This window comes from Sphaeramia orbicularis, chromosome 12, assembly GCF_902148855.1.
Source record: "Sphaeramia orbicularis chromosome 12, fSphaOr1.1, whole genome shotgun sequence".
Classification (NCBI taxonomy): domain Eukaryota; kingdom Metazoa; phylum Chordata; class Actinopteri; order Kurtiformes; family Apogonidae; genus Sphaeramia; species Sphaeramia orbicularis.
Window position 1 is genome coordinate 11957892 of NC_043968.1, and position 27058 is coordinate 11984949.

The 27058-nt window shown below is 38.0% G+C and overlaps 1 protein-coding gene and 1 long non-coding RNA gene across 2 annotated transcripts in view; one reads left to right on the plus strand and one right to left on the minus strand.

The window, feature by feature from the left end:
- The window catches only part of LOC115430390 (laminin subunit gamma-3-like), an 82506-nt gene that overhangs the window by 12668 nt on the left and 42780 nt on the right, over positions 1 to 27058 (minus strand). Inside the window, exons 6-7 of the mRNA XM_030150381.1 lie at positions 6005 to 6147; positions 5679 to 5857 (exon numbers count right to left, since the gene is read on the minus strand). Coding sequence (XP_030006241.1) covers positions 5679 to 5857; positions 6005 to 6147 — 322 coding nt within the window. The remainder of the gene's footprint in view (positions 1 to 5678; positions 5858 to 6004; positions 6148 to 27058) is intronic.
- On the plus strand, positions 15395 to 26594 carry LOC115430266 (uncharacterized). Its single transcript, XR_003936910.1, has 3 exons — positions 15395 to 15610; positions 17055 to 17111; positions 26551 to 26594. It is a non-coding gene; the product is annotated as an uncharacterized LOC115430266 (long non-coding RNA).

Genomic DNA, 27058 nt, shown 5'->3' on the forward strand with positions numbered 1-27058 from the left:
TCTACAGGGTGGGGAAGCAAAATTTACAATATTTTGAGGCAGGGATTGAAAGACAGCATATGACCAATTAGTTTATTGAAAGTCATGAGAATTTAAATCTTCAAATCATATTTTACTGCATTTCTAACGGTCTTGTTGTCTACCTCAAGCTCCGTTGCCATTTTTCTCATGGATTTGGTCGGATCCTTTAGGATTTTGGATTTGAGAGCTTTAATAAAAGCTTTGGCACGTTTTTTGTTGCGTCCTCCACTTCCAGACTTTCTCGTAATAGTTTTGCCCATAGTCATTCTCTTCTTTCCATTATAAACAGTCTTTATGGACACTCCAACTATTTTTGAAATCTCCTTTGGTGTGACGAGTGCATTCAGCAAATCACACACTCTTTGACGTTTGCTTTCCTGATTACTCATATGGGCAAAAGTTTCTGAAAAGGTATGGATAATAGTGTTAGGTATGATTATGACATCAATATATGTTTGGTTTCGAAACAATTGACGTAGTGCCTGCTGAGAAAAAACAACTAAATGTTCATTGTAAATTTTGCTTCCCCACCCTGTATATTTTATTTTATTACTTTTATTTTATTAATGTTTACATTTTACTGTGAAGTGGAATGCTTAACCTTATCCGGTAATTGCGTTTTAAATTGTCACGCCACTGACAGTGTGGATAACAAGGGTTTACAGTTGGAGCTATGAGGTAGGAACTATTCTTCTAGCCCAGTTTCCTCTGGGGTACTATAGCGAAACACCGCCCCCGTCCTCAGATGCATTCTGGAAAGAAGAACAGCAAGTCACGTTTCCTCATTTCTCTGCTTGTTTTATTCCATTCAGGTTAGTAAAAGTGTTAACATCTGTAATAATCCACGTCCTTAGAGTGGGCTTTAATAATGTGTTGTTTTCTGTTGTGTTTTAAAATTGTTCCTGTCATATTTAACCACTTAATATGAGTGCATGGAGTGAATGTGTGGAATTAGCGCGCGGTAGCCGCCATTTTGTGTGCCTAGCATAGCCGATAATGTTGATTTGAACGTGTGTGAAAGGGCTCCCGTACACATAATGCATTTCGGTTTTGTTGTGTATGTGCATTTTGTGAGTCTTCTAGTTGTGGGACATGCACTTTGTCGGAAGTCTATGGTTAAAGGCACACAGTTTATATGGGTTGTCATGACCAAAGTATTTTGTTTCTGATAGTTAATGTAGCATAAGCATTTCATTTCTACATTCCACTAACCTGTGATCGAAACAGAAGGTTTAAGTAATTTATTTTAGTTCAGTAATTAAAGAGTAATTTCATTTAAAGGGACAGTGCACCTTAAAAATAGCACATTAACCCTTTCATGCATACTGGTCACTACAGTGGACAGTTCTTCTCCAGCTGTTCTCTTGTATATTCATGGGTTTTGTTGTTTTAGTTCCATATCAGCCAACACAGTGGACACTTATGCATATGTAACTTTGCTGTTCTTGATAAACCTGATCTGCAGTAGCATGTTTGAGTGTAAATCAATTGTTATTAGACTGTAATTATCATTTCTTCTTTAACAAAATGGGTTTTTTGTATATTATCTTCATGAAGTGAGTAAGAACTAGTATTAGAGTATGTTTAAATATGAGAAAACATCAGATTAGCAGCATTAAAAGTGTTTATATTTCATCGTTTTCACTGTATGTCAGTAAATACATGTTTCTTTGCTTCAAAAATTAAATGCATCGTATCCATTTGAGTGGACATTTTTGGAGCTCCGTGAAAAATAGGTTCATAAAAAGCTGTCAATTGCATTTCTTTTTTCATGCCTAAAGAGGAATAAAAACAGGGGAGAAAAATCATGATTAAGGTTCTCATAATTCATGCATGAAAGGGTTAATATTACACTTGACATAGTGGTGCTCCAAACAGTGTTATACTGTTAAAATATGCTTGAGTGTTAAAGGTTATTTTTGAACATATGTCAGCTAAATGAAGAAAATGATAAGGGTAAAAGTGTATTTAGTAAATAAGATAAAGTTGTGATGAGATGTTGTTAAAAGCTACTGGACTAAAGAAAATAGCTGGCATGAAAACAAAAGAAATGTTTTATAACTATGATTTTGATTATTCTGTGATGAACAAATCCACAGATGAAGATGCATTCTGGAAAGAAGAACAGCGAGTCACGTTTCCTCATTTCTCTGCTTATTTTATTCCATTCAGATCAGTCCGGTCCACATCAGGACCAAACAGTAATTGTTATTGTGGCCCTCAGCTCTCTGGGACCCGTAACACATACCACATTCAGTCTCCTCCAACCCCCCCCACTCTTACAGAACAGCCCCAGTTCATACCTATGTGACTAACATTACATTTCCTACTGATTTATGTTAGTGACAAAACAGTTTGCTCGTGAACTTTCCATCGTAATAGAACTAATATGGCCACGAATGATTTATGCACGAAGAGGGGTACGCGCGGAGGGGGGAGGGACAAATGGCAGTTGAGTTTGATAGACATAAGACATATCACCGTTCAATCATTTCGATTGGGCGCTCAAAAGGATTGGATGGTGTTTTTTCAGTCCTGTCTGTTCCACAGGTGACTACATTTTTTTTTTTTTTTTGTCTTAGAGCATTTAATTAATTGGTTGTAATCGAGGTGTGAAGGGGATTTTAAGCAATATAGTAAAAAATGCTCCAGGAAAACATCTCACACCCCAACTTTAACTTTGAACACCTGACTCCCGGCTTCTGTGCCTCTCTTCTACTGTAGAGTTTACGCAAAATTATCACAACTTCTAACCTATATCCACTGGGCCCCCTGAAAAATGCTGGGCCCCATGAATTTGTTATGTCCCCGCACCCCCTTTACGGTGCCCCATACTGTAGTCATATATGCCGCGGTTTTCTGATACTGAAGCATTACATCAAGGAGTCTGGAGAAAAAAAAACTAATATATAACACAGCATCTGTCTATCATGTCTCTGTCTATGAGGTTATTAAATTCAGAAAATATCACATGGCTTCCACTTTGTCATATGTGTAAATTTTTCTATTTCTAATCATTATGCTTTCATTTTTTTAATACATTTTTCTCACACCTTCTGACATTTTGATATGTTGTAGTCAAAAATACCACAACGTGCTGTTCCGCGAGCAAAGTGTAAATATTTAGCAAACCACACTTTTCTTAATAAATCAGAGTACATTATATCCAAAAATGGAACTGATATTTTTATTTCAGTTTTTTAAAAGACATTAATTCATGGTAACGGAGTGAGAATCCATAAAAGTAAAGGAGTGAGGTGTCAGCAACCCTGGTCCTAGAGAGCCACTATCCTGCATGTTTTAGATGTATCCCTCTTCCAACACACCTGATTCAAATGATCAGCCTATCCTCAAGCTCTGCAGAAGCCTGATAACCACCATCAGGTGTGCTGGAAGAGGGAAACATCTAAAACATGCAGGATAGTGGCTCTCTAGGACCAGGGTTGCTGACCCCTGCACTAGAATAATAATCAAAGATTTTAATAAGATACTGATAAAACTATCAGTCTTTGGTGACATATGTTTCATTACTATATTTAATACCCATCTTACTGCTTTTTTTCATAATAAATAACATTCCAGATCATTATAGCATTTGATTATTATGAAATATAAGATTAGACACGCATATATTTGAACATATTTATTTCAGGATTCATAAAATATCTATCTATCTATCTATCTATCTATCTATCTATCTATCTATCTATCTATCTATCTATCTATCTATCTATTGCTGTTTACATTCTGAATTTGTGCTGTATACATTTATTTACAACCTTTACTGTTCTGAATTTAAACAGTATTCTCATATATTTTCTTATATATCCAGTTGTAATTCAGGTTCAAATGAACTAAAAACAGTTTTAGAAACTAGAGATATGTGTCTTTCATACCAAGTAATCAAATATATTGTTTTAGAGAAAAAAGAAATCGATCCTGATGTTCACTGTGGCTTGGTCAGGCCCACAGACCAAGGTTATAATAGTTTTGGATTTTTCAGTATAGTTTAGTTTTTATTTAGTTTTGAACTTTTTTTCTCTAATTCAGTTAGTTTTAATTCATTTTTAGAGCAGGTTTGCTAGTTTTTATTATTTTTCGTTATTTTCTAAATTCTTAGTTCTAGTTTAGTTTTAGTATTGTTTTTTGTTTTTTTAATATCTTTTCTCTTCTTCGCCGTTGAATTCAAATAAATTCCAGACAGGACTCTGCTGCTTTCTCCCAACTTTAGTCTCCATGTTTCCAGGTAGAGTGGGGACCAGAAGACGACTCTAAACCACATGTGACGAGAAGTGACAGACCATTAAATATCATATGGTTGTGTCAGCTAAAATCGCTTGGGGGAAATAAATTGATTTCATATCAATCTGACATTGACAAAGACGAAAACGAAGGGAATTTTATCCATAATTTTTATCTGTTTTAGTTAGTTTTATAAGCTCACAATACAGTTTCAGTTAGTTATCGTTTTTTTTTTCTTTTAATTATAATTTTTATTTATTTCAGTTAACGAAAATATTTGACAATTCTAGTTTTCGTCATTTTGTTAGTTTTCATTAACCATAATAACCTTGGCACAGACAAATGCATAGTCAGTTTAACCCTTTCATACACGAATTATGAGAACCTTAATCAAAAATTTTTCCTGAGTGTTTTTATTCCTCTTTAGGCATGACAAAAACAATGTGATTGAACATTTTCTTCTGAAAGATAAATAAAAATAAACAAATAAAATAAAAATAGTTTAAAAATAATAATTAAAAAAAAAAAAAACATAAAAAAATAATGATAAAAAAAAAATTCTTATGAACCTATTTTTCATGAAGTTGCAAAAATATCCACTCAGCTGGACACCACACGTTTAATTTTTGACGCACAGAAACAGGTATTTACTGATAAATTGTGTGAAAACTATGGGGAGAGCTTGTGATTCTGGGGGGTTATGCTCAGGAGAGATCTACATAATGTTACCAATTCATTTTAGAAAGGATATGTAGTGTCTTAAAACTTTAATAAAGATGTGTAAAAAAAAAAAAAAAAAAAAAAAAGAACAACAAAATCCATGAATATACAAGAGAACAGCTGTAGAATAGCTGTCCACTGGAGTGACCAGTATGCATGAAAGGGTTAATAATATCCCAGGGTTTGTGTTTGGTCTTGACAGGTTTTGAAAAAGTCCTCAAAAAGTGGTCTGATGTCGAATACTGTCACACTATTTACTGTAGAACCAATAGACTGACCAATGACGTTGACTTATTTTTAAGCCAATCACAGGAGACGTTTGACTTTTTTAGACTAATTTCATGACCTGGTTGCAGTCACTGTTTTATTTCCATCTCCAGCAGATATATGTCTGTTCTCCTGATGAATCTACATAGAAAATTCTCTCTCCTTTTATATCTCTTTAGCTCTCTGTCATTTCCCAAGGGTGGATGTCTGTTTTTATAATGTGTTAAATGCACTTTTTGTGTCTGTCTGCTCTTTGGTGCTGGATTTACAATTTATTGTGGTTCTGTCAGTGCTTTTTTCACCAAAAACAGCTCCTTACTTCATCTGGAAAGAGAAACAAAAAAACAAAAACAAAAAAAGACACATTCCTCCATTTATAGAGGAGTGACTCAGACAAAAACACAAACCTATAAACAATTGAAACCCACCTGCTTTTTGACAAGACCATAGCAAACGGGACATTCTTCGCACTGGTGTGTGTTTCGGTCGTGGAAGTAGTTCAGCTCACATTTGTCACACTTGTAACCCACAAAGCCCGGGCGACAGTGGCAGGTACCGTTACCGTGACACTGCATGGATATGGAGCCCATCGGGTCACAGTTACAAGCTGGAGGAAAGACGGAGGACGTGACAGTGTGACAGCGCAGTGGAGGAACATTTAAAGAGTTTGGAAATCTTTCATGTGTGGTCTGTATTAGAGGATGTATTTAAGGGATTAGAGGATGGAACAGAGTGCAGTGCTGAAGTCCTGTACCTCTGCAACCACGTGAGGAGAATCCAAAGAAGCCCGCACGGCAAGACTCGCACAGTCTCCCCTCCACTCCTGCACGACATACGCACTGGCCTGTGATTGGATGACACGCACTAGATGATGAGCCAATGGGATTACACTTGCACCTAAGAAGGAATAGAATACATTTATTGTCAGTGTAACAAGTACTGATATTGAACATTTTAACCTTAGTGTGTTATTGGAGGACATAACAAGACTTTGTTAGTGTTGTAAAATTTTTCAAAATGATTTTTTATGCTGTAGAAAATCATATTTAGTTCTTTACCCATAAGGGGCAAAAAAAAATTATATACCAACAAGTATATATTAAAAAATATAAGAAAAACACATGTAAGGTGAAAAGAACATCACTGTTAGAACATTACAACAAGTGCTGATGCAGACACCTGTCCACATATGGGAAATCAGAAGGTACAATATGCAAGCATGGTCACTATTTAACCCTTTATAGTTCACTCATAGAAATACTCTGACATTCAAAAATTCCACCTTAGAGTGTTATTGGAGGACATGACAAGACTTTATTACTTTGGTAAAATTTTATTTATTTTTTTATTATGTAGAAAATCAAGGTTGATGAAGTTACAATATTTGGTTCCTTGCCCATATGTGGCCAAAAAAATAAATTCCAAGAAGTGTGTGTGTGTGTGTGTGTGTGTGTGTGTGTGTGTGTGTGTTCTTACTTATGTCCAAATTGGGGATTTTCATCAGCTCACACACCAGTTGATTGGGGACGCCATTGCCTTTGGGGACCAAAACCACGGTCCCCGATTAGATTTCATTGTAGTTGCATTCAGCATGCTCTAAAATGGGTTTCTGTATTAAAATCTCCATTGTCCCCAAAAATCGCTTTTTTCAGATATTTTGTGTGTGTGTGTGGTCCCCCACCCCCGATCTGTGTATAACTCTACATCGCCCCTGATGGATGTGTGTGGAACTGCATGACCCCAAAGGTAGGGTAATAGGAAGGATACACAGTAAATGATAACTTAGCAAAAATAAAGTCTGACTGTGAAATAAATATATATAATGTATATTTATGTATTATATTTAGATAATACATATTTATCTAGGGTTATCCATAGCAGGAAATGTAGCTGGCACTGCAGTAGCAGCATATACCAGTGCTATCTGCTCAAGTCATGTGGACTTGTCTAGGGTTTGCTTAACTTTAAATAAACCTAACTTGCTTAAAGTTAAGTACAGTTGTGAGTCACACTTTGTAAATTTTGAGAAACGTAATTCTTTTCACAGACTTTCAAGTTGCACTAACTTAGCAACATTAGCTAAGTGAATGTGCACTCCTATGTATTGCAAGCTATTGGAAGCGCATAGCTACCATTACGGAGCCTGCTTCTCCAAACCCTACTGTAGAAGTTGACTGCTGTCAGCGTGAGTCAAAGATAACACCAAATGCACATGACTGCATTTAATCTGTGTCTTCAGTAACTGGCAAGTGCGATACAGGACCCAAAGGAAAGTGAACCAGATCTCCATGCATTCTGACTGGATGAGAGTACACAGTACGGTGGCTCATGACAGTCAAACAGTATCATCATTCAGCCAAATGATCTACACCTACCAAGCAATCCAGACTGGAATGCATTAGTGTTCAAAGTCAGTACTGATATTCAGGAAGATATGATACTTGATACCATTTTTGACACCACAAGGGAGAAAATGATAACAGATTAAAGGAATAAAAAAATATTTTTGATAGTAAGAACAATGCTGAATGCAGTTCTCTGAGGTGTATCAATGTGTGTCATTCCTAAATGTGTATCCAGCTGGTTTATCTTGCTTTAATAAAATAATAATAGTAATGCATTTACATATGAATTTGTTCAGGAAATTTTGTCTATGCAAGTAGAACTATTTTTGTTATGTTATGTTGTAAACAACATCTTGTTTATTTGCATTACCCCTCCATCACGAACCAGTGCCTACCTATAACCTCCCCAGTATTTAAGGTATTCTAAATCCTGTTACGCAGTTTCTAAGCTAGTCACCTACAGTAAACATCTCCTCACGATCTGCTAGCTGACTGTCCTCTGAATATGCTCTGAAAAAGTTCAGTCTGTGTGAACAACCCAGGCTGCACCAACCAGCCAGTCACTGACAAGAGGTACTGGGGGTTTGCATGCATGCACATGAAGTGGGGGTGGGAGAGTAGAGTAGATGAGAGAAGTTAGCTATAGGAGAGCGAGGACGGTAACACCGACAGAGAGACAACGAACAGTATTTTTTTGAAATTTGATATGGCTGACACAGGACCAAAAAGGAGACATTCAGGCGCTCATCTGGCCAAGAAGAGGGAAAAGGAGAAGGAACGAGCCAAGTCCTGTATTTATGCGTTCTAACCCTTATATGCATTCACGTCAGGGAGCACGAGAGGGGGAGAGGCAGAGATGGGGAGGGGCGAGAGACTATGTTTTGTTTGATAACATTTTTGAACGTCAACAGATGTGACGTCAGCCAACCATGCTTAGAGTACCTTTAACCTTATGACTTTTTTGTGACTGATTACATTTTTTTTGTCATTTGTTATGCTCCATTGTGTTTGCCTATTCCTGACATGATTATGAATGAAACTGGATCCATTGAGTTCCCTGCCTGCCATTTCCTGCATTGGATTCACCCAGGGGCATAGCCTTCATTTCAGAAGTGAAGGGGACAGATTGTTCAGGAGCAAGATGATTATAATCCTATAGATATTTCCTTAACCAGTTATAATGTCTCCTCACCTGTGAAGCCTCTCATTGACAGTCATCGCTGCTGCTTGGTCCCTGTCCTGATCCCTGAGGACTGCCTTCTGTCTGCTCTTTCTATTGCAATTATGGGCAATAAATATACGCAAAGAAAATCTAAATTGAGGGTAGAAATTAAGAAGAGTAGTTACAAAATATCTGTGGATATTACTCTAATTTTCACTCTCATCCTATAGATGTTTCCTTAACAAGCTATAATCTCTCCTCACCTGTGAAGCCTCTCCATGACAGTCATCACTGCTGCTGCTTGGTCGCTGTCCTGATCCCTGAGAACTGCCTTCTGTCTGCTCTTTCTATTGCAATATGAACAACAAATATATGTAAAGAAAATTTAAATTTAGCGTAGACATTAAGAAGATTAGGCATTAAATAACTTTGGAAATTCATGTCAAATTTACCTTCCAGCAGGACAATGACCCTAAACATAAAGCCAGAGCTACAATGGAATGGTTTTAAACAAAACATATTCATATGTTAGAATGGTCCAGTCAAAGTCCAGATCTAAATCCAATTGATAATCTGTGGCAAGATCTGAAAACTGCCATTCACAAAGGCTCTCCATCTAATCTGACTGAACTTGAGCTGTTTTGCAAAGAAGAATGGGCAAAAATTTCAGTCTCCAGATGTGCAAAGCTGGTAGAGACATACCACAAAAGACCTGCAGCTGTAACTGCAGCAAAAGGCAGTTCCACTCAGGGGGACTCAGGGGGGCTGAGTACTTTGAACATTGCACTTTGCAGTTTTTTATTTGTAAAAAAAAAAAAAATAATTAAACCGTAAATTTCCAATAAAATATATCTATGCTTGTGGTTGTAACGTGACAAAATGTGGAAAAGTTCAAGGGGTATCAATACTTTTGCAAGTCACTGTAGCTTACATATGTAATGTCATTATTATGTTGCTGTTAGAAACATAGCATTCCATGACTGTACAATGCCAGATTTTTTTGTGACTCTGCTATAGTTGCTGCCTTCTAAACAAAAGAAATGTGTTGAACAAACAACTTATTCACAATAATATATTATGTAGCCATATTTTCAAATCTACACTCAACTTTGATGGACAAAGTTGCATTTCTGTTAAAAATGATGATACTTGCATAAAGCATTTTGATCTATAATACAAAATAAATAAATTATTATTGTGTTTGAGACAAATTATGATCTTAGATCCATAGCTCCATTTATGACTTTGCTGATTTTTTTTCTGCAAGTTACTAAAATGGACTTGTCTCTGTCTGTATGAACCATCGATGGAGCAAACCATGTTGATAGCTTGCTATTGCTAGTTAGCCTACATCGATCTTCTCTAGACCCACATGCCCCCCAACAACCATTTTAAGATACCTTAATGGGGAGGCCTTGTGCGTGTGCAGCCTTTTGTTGATACACAAATGATTAGAGTTAATTAACTTACTGACCTTCCTGCTTTATCAAAATAAACATTGTTATGTGTAGATTTTGGTTGATTTTGCATTCATTTATCATTGTTGCATGGGTGGAGTGCATGGTTGTTGAAATACAGAAACCTGAGAAAATAACCCACTGTATCAATAATATTATACTCACAAAAACAAAGGGATAGTTCATATACTACTCATTTATTTTCTTTTTCTTCTTCTTTTCCTTTCATCTTCGAAGCAGAATAAGAACACAGTGGGGACCAACACAGTAGTATTTGTTGTCATATGCTCTATGTCAGTTGTATTTAGTTCGAGGGACCCAAAACATTAAAGATGCACACTGTATAATGACTGACAACAATAAAGCCTCAAAACTCAAGAAACTCAATCTAGATGCAGAGTATAGAATTAGATCATTTTATACCAAAATGTGAAGAACTTGTTAGCTGTGGTTGATGTGAAACAGATCACTAAGGTTTGGAGTGATTCACATGGATCCAAATGGTCTGGGATAGAGGTAATAGGTTTTCATAACATGCATCCTTCGTTTTTGTCTTTCCTCAGCAGAGTTAATCTAATCTTGGTTTAACCAAAGGTGAATGGAAGTAAGACTTATCAACATGCCATAAAGGGTATATAGCACTGCTGGATGAGTTTCAGTATTATGAAAATTGTAAACAATACTGCATATTAGGTGAGCAGTATTTGTGAATGTAGTTGAACTTAATACTACTACTACCACTATTACTAATAATAATTATTCTTTTAATTAATTAATTAAACACTCATATAACGCACAATTCAATCCACACATAACTACAAAGATCAACACCACCTCCAATAGGCAAAGCTAAATTTTGTGAAATCACGCACCACAGCCCATCCCCCACTCCGGACAGGAAGCGTGTCTCTTCCTGACAGCCCAGCGCATGCGCCACGGTCAATGTTGGAGGGAATGACAGCAGGATGTCATGAAGGAGTAACCTTCTAAGGTAGGCAAAACATTTTATTGCAATAGCAGGACTTTGTGCAGTGCGCCAACCGTGTAATGACTGTGACATCAGTAAAAATGTGCCGCTTCCGAGTTTCTGTTGAATTGGTGCAGATGACCGGACGTTTTAGCCCTGATGCTAATGACGCTAACGACGCTAACGTAGCATTAGCATAGCGGCGCTATGCAGGCTAATGGTAAGGTAAACTAGCGGAGTGAGTGACAGACGCAGGTGCACTAATTAGTTTGGGGGCAGATGAGTTGAGGGGTGCGCTGCGCAGATTAGCGTAGGTCTTTCTGAACTTTTTTTTGTGAATGTCGCTACAGTTTATGGTAAAAACTAATGATACAGTCTTTGGAGGAGGGGATAGCTCATTGAATTTTAAGTAGATTTTGCTGATTGCATTGACACTGAGATTTGCACTGAGATTTTCAATCAGTTATGGTTTAAATTTTGACAATGTGTTTAGTGTATTGTAATGAAAACACATTGTTCAAATTATTAAATTAAAAACTGTGTTCCAGGACTATACATCATCAGATTTTAAAGGGGATCTATAAATGACTATACTTATCTTGTGTGTATAATACAAATAAGCAATGTGTTTGATAGATTAGGGTTAATACTTCGATGATCTACACATTGTATTTGCTTTTTAAGAGGTTTTTATTATGAGGGTTAATAGTATGCATTAGTGTTTAGGTACGGCATCAATACAAAATTATGTCCAAGCATTTACAAAAGCAATGAATGGTACATGCTAGTTAACTGAGAATCTGTTAACTAATCTTGGTGACTCTCATAAATAAAAGTCTCCTCTCCAACAGATGAGATGGCTCACATTCGAAGTACAATGGAGAGAGTGAGGAAGAGAAAACGAGTCACTCCACAACAAGATGCAGAGCAACACATTCACTTGAAAATTGATAAGGCTGGACTCGAAGAGCGTTTTATCAATCTGCACAAAGGTTAGTTTTTAGATTTTTGATCTGATTTATGTTTTGTTTTTTTTGTATTAAGTCAGCACTGCATCTGATGCATATCTCATTTTTAATGGTAACTTTGTACAGGCTATGTGGATTGGGAGAGCTGGATTATGCAGTATTTTTGAGCCATTTTGGTAATATTTGGTTAAATTTTCTGTACATACATGTATTAATGAATCAGATGCTCAGAGAAATAACTCCACCCTACAATGCTGCCCACCCAGTATTTTTTTTCCCTGCTACAAGGTCATGCCATGTCTCTATATCAATGCAGAGTCTTCATGTCTGCATTATGATGTATCTTGTGATCAAAAAATGTCCGCACTTGTATTCATTACTTGTTGTATAATTGTGAATTTAGTAATACTCTGGTTTTGAAAACCTCCAAGGCACACCAGGACTTTTCTGATGGCCCACCATTTGGAAACCACTGCTCTTCTGATTTAAAATATGGCAGGCTGCTGTAGTAGATGAAAAATATTGATATGGTGTTTGCTTTTTCCTTATTTTAAAGGTCGGGGTGTTTTTGCTACTGAGGATTTCAGAAAAGGAGATTTTGTGCTTGAATACCGTGGCAACCTTCTCAAACAGGACAGCCCCCTTCATTTGAGGCACTATGATGACACTGAAGCAGTGTTCCTGTTTGATTTTAAGTGGAAAGGGAAAAGTTATTGGTAAGTAAGCGTGAATATGCTCCTTCCTTGCATGTGTAATCAGTAGGAATGCATGACATGGGCAGTTTTTTCCCCTTTCTTCCATGCAAATTAAATAGAAAAAAATTCCAATAGAAACCACTGATGAATATATTACCAACAGGAATGTTTAATGTAGAGACGTGTTGCAGGGATGACTTAAATTATCATACTGGTGTCATGCATCAAAAGATGTGAATGACACATTCTTGAAGCACTTTAGAAGAGTTTTTAAATTATTGAGATATATATTGTGTATCGTGATATAGCCTGAAATTATCGTGTCGCCCAGCCCTAATCTGTACAGTTTTATACACGAGAAAACTCAAATGAGACATTTGATGGTTAAATATGTTTAAATGGCTTAAACTCCTAAAACTCCTTCCTGCTTCACCTGATCTCAGTGAAACTCCGCACAGAGCGTGGGTGCTTCACGAGCATTTGGATTCTAGAGTTCCATGCCTTCACTGGCCTCATGTAAAAGGGATATTCACTCTAAATAAAGTACATTGTGTCAGGCGAAAATTGAAATATAGTGTAAATCTTCATTTAATCAGCCCCAGTAACAGATATTGTGATGCTTTCTCCTCTACAATAAACCCACAAGGGTTACCTTTGTTTTGATATTAAGATTATTCATATAGGTCTTGTAGTTGCAGAGATATTCTGTATTTTTCGTCCAGCTCTAGATTCATATCATACTTAAATGGCTTGCTCAGCGGTTGAATCAAACTTTCCCTTTTATCAAATCTTTCTTTATCCAAATTTTACATGATATTTTTAACTGTCTTAGTATGCTTAACAATGTATACAAACCAAGTAAGTAACTTTAACTCTGATCTTTATTGTTCTTTTTCTTAAGTCTTGATGCATCAGTTGAAGACAAGTCGCTGGGAAGGCTTGTGAATGATGACAACAAAAAGCCTAACTGCAAGATGAAAACTATTGATATTGGTGGGATGCCACATCTGTGCTTGTTTGCAATAAAAGACATTACCCCAGGTGAAGAAGTAACTTACAACTATGGGAATGCAGACTGGCCTTGGCGCAAGCAGGTACACCAGCATATCATGGATAATTGAATATGGAGCAATTTAACAAATGTTCGACTTTTCCTTTCAAATGATGAAAATATTACATAAGGTTAAATTGTGATAAAATTTGTTTAGGTTGTTTGAGTATGAATGTAACATGCTTTTCCATGACGTGTCCTGGAAATGGGTGGTATCCAGTTTTTGATGCATTTAAGCCTTGCATGAATTTAACTTGGTTGAACGTCTGTTAACACTGAGCAGTTAAAATGTTCCCAGACTTGACATAAATGGAGCCACCTTCATCCTCACACACTTAAATACAAACTTTAAGTCTTGTTGGTTTCTTAAATTGTATCTTGTTTCTGTTTCCAGCAGAAATCATCACCTGAAGTCAGCGAGCAGACTGTGGATGAGAGTGACAGACCTCAGGTAGGAGCCAGATTATAACACACTACTTAATCTCGCAGAGATCAGACAGTATTGGTTATCTGTGTTGTATATAGTGGGTCAGTGAGTATGAATGACGTCCCAGCACAGTCTTAAAGCAGCCCAAGTAGTCTGTGTCTGTAAGTACTTCTCATGTCTGTTGTTGGGATGGACTCTGTTTGTCAGTTACCACGCTACAAGTTTGGCTGGACTGATAAACTGGTGTCTAAAGGTTTCATCTAACGGGACGTCCCCAATTAGGTTTTGGTAGCAGGTGTGTGTGTGTTTTGAACAACCCCAGAAGTATGGCTCGACTAACAAACTGGTGTCAAAAGGTTTTGTCTACCAGACGTCCCCAAATAGGTTTGAGTAGCAAGTGTGTGTGTTTTGAACGACCCCAAAAGTATGGCTAGACTGACCAACTAAACTAAGTTTAACTTGGTTGAACGTCTGTTAACATTGAGCACTTACAATATTCCCAGACTTGACATAAATGGAGCCACCTTCATCCTCACACACTTAAATACAAACTTTAAGTCTTGTTGGTTTCTTAAATTGTATCTTGTTTCTGTTTCCAGCAGAAATCATCACCTGAAGTCAGCGAGCAGACTGTGGATGAGAGTGACAGACCTCAGGTAGGAGCCAGATTATAACACGCTACTTAATCTCGCAGAGATCAGACAGTATTGGTTATCTGTGTTGTATATAGTGGGTCAGTGAGTATGAATGACGTCCCAGCACAGTCTTAAAGCAGCCCAAGCAGGCTGTGTCTGTAAGTACTTCTCATGTCTGTTGTTGGGATGGACTCTGTTTGTCAGTTACCACACTACAAGTTTGGCTGGACTGATAAACTGGTGTCTAAAGGTTTCATCTAACGGGACATCCCCAATTAGGTTTTGGTAGCAGGTGTGTGTGTGTTTTGAACAACCCCAGAAGTATGGCTCGACTAACAAACTGGTGTCAAAAGGTTTTGTCTACCAGACGTCCCCAATTAGGTTTTGGTAGCAAGTGTGTGTGTTTTGAACGACCCCAGAAGTATGGCTAGACTGACCAACTAAACTAAGTTTAACTTGGTTGAACGTCTGTTAACATTGAGCACTTACAATGTTCCCAGACTTGACATAAATGGAGCCACCTTCATCCTCACACACTTAAATACAAACTTTAAGTCTTGTTGGTTTCTTAAATTGTATCTTGTTTCTGTTTCCAGCAGAAATCATCACCTGAAGTCAGCGAGCAGACTGTGGATGAGAGTGACAGACCTCAGGTAGGAGCCAGATTGTAACACACTACTTAATCCAGTGGTTCTTAACCTGGGTTCGATCGAACCCTAGGGGTTCGGTGAGTCAGTCTCAGGGGTTCGGCGGAGGTCAAGACACACACTCGACTCATTAGTCGGGTGTGTGTGTCGGGCTAGGTCTGTGTATGTAAACAAACGGCTTCGGAGACTCTTTCTCTGATTGACACCCAATATACGCAGTGTATTGTTGTTGCTTATAACACTACAACACATCCGGAAGTGTTTATAATCTCTTCGACTCGTCTGACGATGAATTATTTTCCACATCGTTGTTATGACTTTTGCTACTTCCTGTTAACCACGGAGGCAGCCATGTGTAGCGTTTGTTTACATTTTCAGTCACCGCACTGGTCAGTTACAATCATGTGACAACCGACGCACCGTCGCGGATGGAGAAAGAGAGTGGCACTTGCCAAGGTGAAGCCACGCATTTCTGAACTGGTCTGTCAAAGGCAACAGCAGAAGTCACACTGATTTGCAGTAAATATTCATTATTATTGTAGCCTGATGGAAATTAGGTGATGGGTGTGTGTTAAAAATGATAAATAGCATAAATACAATAAGTTCATTATTGGAATACATAAGGTTAAAAATTAAAACCATTTCAGTGTGGTAGTATTACAAAAGGTCATGTCTTTGTGAAAAGGTATGGAATTTGTTGTGACTTCATGCACTGTATTGGTTTTGTTCTTTGAACACAGTGATGTTAATGCACAGTTCATTTTGTGCACCAGTAAAACATATACCTGTGTCTTGAATTTGAAAAAAATAAAATTATATTTTTTAATAAAGAAGGGTTCGGTGAATGCACATATGAAACTGGTGGGGTTCAGTACCGCCAACAAGGTTAAGAACCACTGACTTAATCTCTCAGAGATCAGACAGTATTGGGTATCTGTGTTGTATATAGTGGGTCAGTGAGTATGAATGACGTCCCAGCACAGTCTTAAAGCAGCCCAAGTAGTCTCTGTCTGTAAGTACTTCTCATGTCTGTTGTTGGGATGGACTCTGTTTGTCAGTTACCACACTACAAGTTTGGCTGGACTGATAAACTGGTGTCTAAAGGTTTTATCTAACGGGACGTCCCCAATTAGGTTTTGGTAGCAGGTGTGTGTGTGTTTTGAACAACCCCAGAAGTATGGCTCGACTAACAAACTGGTGTCAAAAGGTTTTGTCTACCAGACGTCCCCAAATAGGTTTGAGTAGCAAGTGTGTGTGTTTTGAACGACCCCAAAAGTATGGCTAGACTGACCAACTAAACTAAGTTTAACTTGGTTGAACGTCTGTTAACATTGAGCACTTACAATATTCCCAGACTTGACATAAATGGAGCCACCTTCATCCTCACACACTTAAATACAAACTTTAAGTCTTGTTGGTTTCTTAAATTGTATCTTGTTTCTGTTTCCAGCAGAAATCATCACCTGAAGTCAGCGAGCAGACTGTGGATGAGAGTGACAGACCTCAGGTAGGAGCCAGATTATAACACACTACTTAATCTCGCAGAGATCAGACAGTATTGGTTATCTGTGTTGTATATAGTGGGTCAGTGAGTATGAATGACGTCCCAGCACAGTCTTAAAGCAGCCCAAGTAGGCTGTGTCTGTAAGTACTTCTCATGTCTGTTGTTGGGATGGACTCTGTTTGTCAGTTACCACACTACAAGTTTGGCTGGACTGATAAACTGGTGTCTAAAGGTTTCATCTAACGGGACGTCCCCAATTAGGTTTTGGTAGCAGGTGTGTGTGTGTTTTGAACAACCCCAGAAGTATGGCTCGACTAACAAACTGGTGTCAAAAGGTTTTGTCTACCAGACGTCCCCAAATAGGTTTGAGTAGCAAGTGTGTGTGTTTTGAACGACCCCAAAAGTATGGCTAGACTGACCAACTAAACTAAGTTTAACTTGGTTGAACGTCTGTTAACATTGAGCACTTACAATGTTCCCAGAAAAGGCCACTAAATAGCTTCATATTTGAAAATGAAAGTTTGGGGTTTTTTATCTGGGTTTACACAGACTTTTGATTATTCCACTACATGTGTTCCTAATAGGGCTGTCAGTTTTTCAAAAAAATCAACTTTTACAGGTCCTTTTAAATCCATCCGAATACGTGAGCCCACAAGTTTGTTTAGCAGCTGCTCCATGGTTTTGTTCCTTAATGTGCGCTACTGCAGTTCTCACCAGAAGCATTTCAGAAGCATTTCAGCAGTCGAGTGTTTTCCCCGCCTGATCATGTTTACTTGCTCAGATGTTTTTTGATTAGGTCCTCCTTCCTCGCTCTTGTGCGTCAACCATGGATAAGCAGCCTACGTAGTAAAATTGTTTTCTGTCTTTATGATCGTGAGTCAGGGTGTTTTATTTTGAAAATTAACCGGTTTCTACCCCCCTTTTCTATGTCTGACTTCCTGCCCGTTCAATCTGCTCTGTGTAAATTGTGTAAATAGACTTGCTGCTTAATGTCTGTGGAGCCGTGAGCCGCTTCTGGGATGAAGCTAAAACGTGCTGCAGCGCTTCTGGTGTAAACACGAACATTGACTGGAATGGGTGCATATCAGCTTGAGTGCTGCAGTGCAGCCATAAAGCAGTGCAGCCACGCCAATTAGCTGCTTTTTAGAAAGTCGACAAACAGCCTTATCTTTGTCCGTGACTTTGCCATCCACAGTGTAGAACCCAAAATACTTCCACAAGCTGCTTCTCAGATGTTTTGGTGTCGTGAATGTCCACTCAGGACGGCTTTCCTCGCTATTGTCCTTCATTTTTGCAGCAAAACTTCAACATTAGCTTCGTTTAGTGATAGATAGGGCATGCAATTATATTGATTTCATAGTGCGCCCTATTTTGGATCACACTGTCTGATGTACCTATTGAGACTGCAGCCGACATTTCGAACAGGTAATTACAGCTCGAACATGAACTTTTCACATCATGTCCCAACGAATGTTTGAAACTCAAATATAAAGTGCCCTTGTTCCTTTGATTTTTTAAAAAATTCAAATTCAACAAATGTTTTCTTAATTTATACTTTATATAGAAGTTTTGCACACTCCCTGGGATCTCTGGCACCCCCAACCCCAGGTGGAGAACCACTTCTGTAGAGAACAGCATGAATTTAATTTAATGAGCGTTCAATACAAGTGTGACAGTGCAGATTGCACGATATCAAAACATTGCAATTCATAATCAGCAATGCAGTACAATATTCTAGAGCCAAACCCATACCAACTTATGTTGGTATGGGTTTGGCTCTGAAACCACCAGTTTTCTTTTTCTTCACACAGTGCATAGGGTCTAAGGTTTGATACATTTTCATGTTGGCCAAAGAGTGTTCACTCACATGCTTACATATATGCTTTTTGTCTTTTAGCTGTTATCTGGTCCTGTAGATACATCAGTAATGGAAGATGAGATCAACTTCAACAGCAGCAATCCAGGGGCAAATAACAGCCATTTTTCATCTTTCAGTGTAATCACTATTACACCATTGCACATTTTTGACTGTAAAGTGTCTTGTTTCCAGGTAGTGTTTGCTTTGCTCAACAAGGTCTTACCTAATTTAATTGCTGTCCTCATAGTCTCGAATGGCCAAACTGAGAAAGCACCATGAAGAAAGCTTCAATCGACACAAAATTGCAGAGGAGCAGCGAAATGCTGAAGAAAGACGGCATACCGCGATTCTGTTAAAGCGTGCACGGCTGGCTCGGGAACTGGCAGAACTGGATGCTCTTGTGAGTAATGTGAACATTGCTGTATGCCCAACTCATCATGTGTATTACCAGGAGATTCACTGCAAACCCAGCAGTATTGAATATCCTGTGTGTACAAGGGAACTGAACTTGAAGTAATGATTTCAAAATTCTGCTTAAATATTTGCAAGTAAATGTTTAATGATCAAATTAGAAGTAAATTTGAAGGTATAGGTACTTATTCAGTTCAATCAACTTAACCTCCTAATCAGATGTGTCACTCTGTACCGTGAGTAGCTGATGACAGCTGCAAATCTGGGGAAGAGGGCTGAATTAATTAAAAAAACTTGCTATTTAGAAGCTGATGTAGTTAACTCTATGTGTAGGCACAATTCTGTAGGTTTGCTTAAAGTCTTGCCCACACCACTACCTTATTTGTTACATGCCAACTCAGTTATATATACTGTGTACAACTTCTGAGTTGTACACAGTACACAATTGTCTCGTCTATCTTTTCACTGCAACTCTGTAGTCATGGAATCATAACTGTAGAAACTGACAGCTGTCAAACTCTGACATAGACAGAGGACAGAAGCAGCCCACCTGTAGTGTCAAAATGTGGTAAAGAATAAGGTCAGTGTTTCTGAATACCAATACTACATGTATTTTGATTTATCTACAATATCAAAGAGAGATTAGAAAGTTACACAGTAATAATAATAAAAAAAGAGTATGAAGCATCTACACCAGGGGTCTCAAACTCCGATCCCTCTTCCAACACACCTGATTCAAATGATGAGCCTACCATCAAGCTCTGCAGAAGCCTGATAACGACCGTCAGGTGTGCTGGAAGAGGGAAACATCTAAAACATGCAGGATACCGGCCCTCGAGGATCGGAGTTTGAGACCCCTGATCTACACTGTCCAAGGTGCTTACCACGCCCACTCTGCCAACTGACAGAGACTTTTTTTAAAAAGACAATCATTCGATTAACTGGTGATGTAAGACCAGCTGCAGAAGCAACGCAGCGCTGTGTTTTGTCAAGTACAAATGGAAAACTTGCCATTGTACTCTATTTCAATCAGTCTTTAATTATTTTCCTCTTTAATGAAGAAGTGGAGCATTCTCACTCTCAGGCTTATTTATATTTAATATTGCATATTTAATTTATTTACAGGTTGATATATTTGCAGCTGTATATCCAAACAGGGAATGCAGTCATTTGCATTTTATTTTGATGAGTCTGTTTTCATTAAAAGTACTCTTGGCATCTCAGATATGGCTTTGACTTACAATTAAAAATTAAGAATTTAAAGGATAAGTTCGGTTTTTCGGTTAAATAAGGTCCAGGTGTCAAAAAAACGAACTTATCCTTTAATAATACCAAATGGATATCAGTGTAGACCCTAAAAATACAGAGACTTATTTTCTGTCTTCCTCTCAGTTATGACCACTATATGGAACCGCAGATTAGCTTCTCCTGGCATTATCACTGTGGAGTATTTGAATGTTTTGACCAAGTGAATTTGTGTGTGTAGAGGGCAAAATATAAGGCTGATCCACGTGCACACAATTTCAGCTGGACTGTTAAAATAAAGAGAACATTGAGTGCCGGTGTGTGTAGGCACTGTTTCATAAATCTGATTACTTTTTCTTTAGAGCATGCCATTTACATTTTTTGGGCACACGTGTGCTTTTAGTATAGATCCTGTGCAATGTTTTATAAATAAGATGAAGAACAGGAGGATCCAGCTTTCTGTGGCTTCAGCAAGGACACAGAGCCACATCCTTATGAGTTCTCAGTCTTGATTGGCTGAAGTGCGCTGGGATTCCAGAACATGTTTTTCCTTTTTTTCAAGACAGGGTACCGTGCCTTCTTTTATGACTTGCTGATTTTTACACATTAGTAAGAGTAAAGCATTATCAAAATTTTGTTTTTAATAACAATTGGTTTAATGTTACTGAAAGTTTCGTTATTGTACTTGAATAGAATATCATGTTTGCTTTAGTTGATTTTCTCTCTTTTCTTCAGCTGACTTCACAATCTCCCTTGGATGATGCCATTGAGGACGAGTGTGATGATGTTCAAGTATGTACAAAACTGACTGGGGCCAATGTTTACAATTACTCACATGTTCTTAATTAATCGAGCATTATTATAGCAGTGAAAGGGTTGCTATACATCTGCCTTTTTCTGAATGCAAACTGAATTTGAATATTGGAAATAGAAAGTTTGGTTTGTCCTTTTAGCCACTAGCCTCATCAGATGCTTCATCTGCGGATGAATCCACAATGGCCAGTGATTTAGTGGACAGTGGAGAGCCAGCAGCAACAACAAAGGTGACACTACTGCATTTTAACATTAGCTTGTTATTTGGTTTTCAGGAGTTTTCCACAGTATGGATAACATCAGTGTTATCATTTGACATCATTAATAAAAACATAATTCTAATTATCACTATTTTGTCAATTTTCATAATGCTGTTCAGAAATAAACTTTCTTCTTTATTTCCATAATGTTATTATCCGGGATGAGGATTGAAGTGTGATTTATCATTATGGTAGTGAATGGAAATTGTCAAAATCATGCCCTTTTAAAGGTCTGTATTGCCTATTGTTTATACAAGATTTATTCATACTGGAATGCTTTTATCCTTTTTGTTTGTCAGCCAAGAGCTCCTGTTATGTGTTCATCATCATCATCGTCAGCTTGTCCGAATCCTGAGGATTTTTCAGCGGATGACTCCAAAGGGAAGTCATTACGACAGAGAAAGGTATTCTCCTCCAATAATAAGTAAAGGTGTAACAGTATACAGAAGTCACAGTTTTGCGCATACCTTAACACAGGTATCACTGTTTAGAATGAGTTTGGTTCATTAATGTTTGACAGTAGTGCAGTTAGTGTTTTTGACCGACTTACAAATGAGATTTTTAAAAATTTTATGTAAAAAGACAATAAAACAAAGGACAATTTTTAAAAAATGTTTCATTAAATTAATTGCCTTTTAAATGCAATAACGAGACCAAGCAGATGACAACAGATTATAGAGGCTGATACCAAACTTAGCTAAAGCCACGGAGAACAGAAATGATTTAAGCCCTGCTTTAACTATCAATTGATGATTATTGGTTTAAATTTAGCAAACCTAAAGTCTTCAAAAAGATTGTTCTGCAGGTGGAGAGCTTAGAAACAAAAAGCTGCATCACCTTGTTTGGGAATGCATTAAGCAGTGAGCATACTCTCGCATGTGTCAGATTTTTATGTAAACAAAATAAAACAAAAAAACAAAAATAAATGTAATTTTAAATTACATTGTTAGTTTCTTTGGCCCTGCTTACTTTCACATATAGAAGCTACCCTAAAAACGGCAGGAATGTTGTTTATTAATTTTCTATTACTTTGTTCCAGTGATTGACACATGGTAAGTGATGCTGTCTATGTGTTAGCATGTTTGACATGTTTCCACTCTGTGGAACAATGCCAGCACAGCATCCTAACCCTTAGAGCTGATTTGAAAGCAGTGGGTGTGTCTTCCAGCTCCACTGTCTCATGAATTAGCTATAGTGCAACAGTGTCATCTTCTTTGTATTCATTTATTGTGTCATCTTTTGCTTTTTATGTTAAAAATGGCTGGAAAACAGCTTTGAGGCGCATTACTGCAATTTACTTAGTAGTGTACAATTTGATGTGTGAATTATCTCTTTTATTTAAATAAAATTTGGTAAATGTACCTTGTTTTCTCACATACAGCTAAAAGAGAGAAAGTTTATGTATGTGTAAAAAGTGCAGTCCATCTACACAGTGCAATAAACTTTGCATTTTTTTTTCCTCAAGGCCACTGCATGTAAGGAAAAATCCCCTGATGAATCTGATAACACAGACTACAATGATTCAGACTATGTTCCAGACACTGAAGGAAGTTATTCTGAGCCTGATGAGGACACAGAACTCCATCCAGTTGCAAAAAACCCTCTGCTATCTCTGCGAGATTCCCTTTTATCTTCAGCAAACCAAGCCATTGATTCTGGAACTCCTGTGAAAAACCCAACCAGAGACAACCCTAAGAAGTGGAACTCCAACACTCCAAGGAAGAGAAGGAGCTCATTTCCTCATTTGGGGAAGAGCAAGTCGAGCACTCCAAAGAAAAGCAGAGTCCAACATCTTTCTGACTCAATCAAAGTATGCCCTCCCTCAAAGTCTGGAAGTCGTCAAGTGTATAACAAAAGAAACTACTGTCTCTATTGCCTCAAGCCTTTTTCAAAAATTGGACGACACCTGGAAGCTGTGCACGGAAATGTAGAAGAGGTTGCCAGAGCAGTTCTACATCCAAAGAACTCAAAAGAGAGACGCAATGCATTAAATATTCTGAGACGGCGCGGAAACTTTGCCTATAATGCTCATGTTGTAAGTAAGGGAGCAGGAGAGCTCCAGGCCTGCTACAGACCTCGAAAAGCTAGATCTGCTGTTGAGTTTATTCATTGTTTTCATTGTCAAGGACTCTATGCCAAGAAGACTTTGTGGAAGCACATAAAAATCTGTCCAGCACGAGAAGAAACCGATGATGAATCCAGGACTGGGAAGCAGCGAGTTCGATCCAAATGTGCCCTTAAAACTGCTGTTGTTCAAGAGATTAGTGAGGGCTTGAAGAGTGTCATTTCCTGCATGAGCTATGATGAGGTCACTCTGACGATCCAAAATGACAAACTTCTGTTGCAGTTTGGACAACACCTCTTTGATCTAAATGGGTCAAGAAAGAACAGGCATGACTTGATAAGACAAAGACTTCGAGAGCTTGGGCGACTATTAGTAGTTGCTCAGAAGAAAACTCCTATACGGAAAGCAGAGGAACTCATCTATCCATCCAACTTCAACAGTGTGATATCTGCAGTGAAAGAGTTGGCTGGGTACAACACAGAGAACAACACATTTCGCACACCTTCCTTAGCCCTAAAAGTTGGCCACAGTCTGGGTGTACTTTGTGAGCTGGTAGAGACTGATAATCTGTCCACAGTTGACAGGGATGACAGCCTGGTGAAATATGCTCGCGAATTCAAGACCATTAAAAATTTCAGATGGAAGGCACTGATAACCAGAGGCGCAACAACCACTATGAAAGAGTTGAAGTGGAATGCACCACCAATTTTACCTTTCACTGAAGACGTCAAATGTTTGGACTCTCACATGGAGAAGGTTAAAGATGATGCTGAAAAAATGCTGAAACTCTGTCCCTCTGCAAACAGCTATGCAACACTTGCCAAAGTGACTCTGGCACAGGTGATCATTTTCAACAGAAGAAGAGAAGGAGAGGTGTCAAGAATGGAGTTGGCCACTTTCATGGCAAAGAAAACGTCAGAACTCAACAAGGACATGGAAGCCTGTCTCACCCCTCTTGAGAAGAAGATGTGTGATTTCTTCACCAGAGTAGAAATCAGGGGAAAACGAGGAAGAGGAGTCCCTGTGCTGCTAAAGCCATCGATGCTCTCAGCCTCCTAGCTGAAACTCGTGAGATGTGTGGAGTCCTCAAAGAGAACATTTACATGTTCGCTAGACCAGGTGCCTTGTCTGCTTACAGAGGGGGAGAATGCATCCAAAAGTTTGCAAGGGAGAGTGGTGCTAAAAATCCAGAGGCCTTAACATCAACAAGGCTGCGAAAGCACATAGCTACAATGTCTCAGGTACTCAACCTTCAAGAAAACGAATCAGACCAACTTGCAGACTTTCTGGGTCATGACATTCGTGTCCACAGGCAGTATTACCGCCTGCCACAGGGAACACTACAGCTCGCCAAAATGAGCAAAGTGCTTTTGGCAGTGGAGAAGGGGACCCTCTCACAGTATAAAGGCCAAGCCCTTGACGACATTGAGATTGACCCTGAAGGTATGGATGTCTGTATATTAGTACAATTAAGGTTAGATCACACCATGGCTATTGTCTCATGAGAAATGCATCATCACTGCTCTTTACCTGTAACAAACTCTTAATACTGTATTTGGTTATTTAAGTATAATGATAAAGAATCGTAACAATCTGTTTCACATTGGAGGAATGCAAATGTAGTCTGTCAAGTATTCTTTACATATTTTTCCTCATAGGCAATGTGTATATTATGTACAATATTAATATACAAAATTACTTTGTGTAAATGTGTAACTTAAGTAATGCAGGAAGTAGGGCTGCACGATTAATCGATTTTAAATCGAAATCGGATTTTTTAATTAGGACGATTTTTAAAACAGGGAAGTCGTAAAATCGATTTCATCTCTCTCGTGCCTGCGGGCCACGCGCTTGCGGGCTCCCGTAGGCTCCTCCTCCTATCAGTGACAGCGGTCTGTCCCAGAAGTCCGTGTAATGACCGGACTTTAAATGTGTTAATGAACCCGCAGTACTTATAGCAATGTAAGCTGTGGCTTCACGCACGGATCCCGCAACTGAAATAGAACTGCATTGGATCACTCATATTAACGTGGTCCACGCACGCACAACTGATGCCTGTCACTGACTTACATTGGTATCACTTCTTTGGGCCCAGATACCCAGGAAAAAAAAAAAAAAAAAAAAAAAAAAAAAAAAATATATATAAATATATATATATATATATATATTATATATATATATATATATATTTTTTTTTTTTTTTTTTTAATAATTAATTTGGTCCTCTTACTTGCTAAATTTTTCATTCACAAATGTAAGTTCTGTAACACAAAACCAAATATTATTTATTTTTTGAAAGATGTTGAACTTTATTTAAAGCTGTTAGATAAATCTGGAAACAAAAAGGCAGGTATAAAAAAGGTATAAAAAACATAAGTATTTGCTCTGATTTGGACATTGTATTATAGTGTATTCCCCCTGGCAAACTTATGTTATTTTCTTGTTGTATACATTGCTTGTATACTCTACTTCATTCAATAAAGATTTAATTAAGAAAAAATAAAACTTCTGTGGGTTCATCACGTGATACCATCACAGATTTGAGGTCAGAGCAGTGCCTTGCATTGTGGGCTGCTCACGAAAACGACATGCTGACTTCTGTTGTCTTTTGTAGTTTTACCCAAAAATCGAAATCAAAATCGAAAATCGAGTTTTTAGAGGAAAAAATCGGGATTTTTTTTTTTTGCCAAAATCGTGCAGCCCTAGTAGGAAGTCCATAGTGAGTTTTTGTCTTAAGGCTACTACTCCTAAGGTTTCTTTTTTTGTACTTTTCTTACATTGTCACTTCAGAAAAAGTTGACTGTTCACAAGAACCAGATGTATCAAGTGATGAGGATGAGTCTGCCAATGTCAGCTCAGCCAGCTTCAGCTCAGCCACAGAGACCACAGCTGAAGATGACCATGAGGCAGAGGTGACATCTCCACTTCTCTCCACTTCCTCTGATGCCGCGCTCAATCAAGGTAAAAATAAGATAGGATTCATTTTTTGTATTAAGTGACAGTAATGTATCCAGTAAAACCCCAAAGTTGGGTATGATGACAGAATCTACACTGTAGTCAGCTGCTGTAGCAGTCCTATAGCAGGTTGTTGTGTTGGATAACCAGGTGGGAAGTAACAAAATACAAATACTTTGTCACTGTACTTAAGTAGATTTTTCAGGTATCTGTACTTTACTTGATTGTTTATTTGACGACTTTTTACTTTTACGCGCTACATGTGAACACAAATCTGTACTTTCCACTCCTTACATTATTAAAGAATAACTTACTTTTATTCAACTTCCACTGACATGACAAC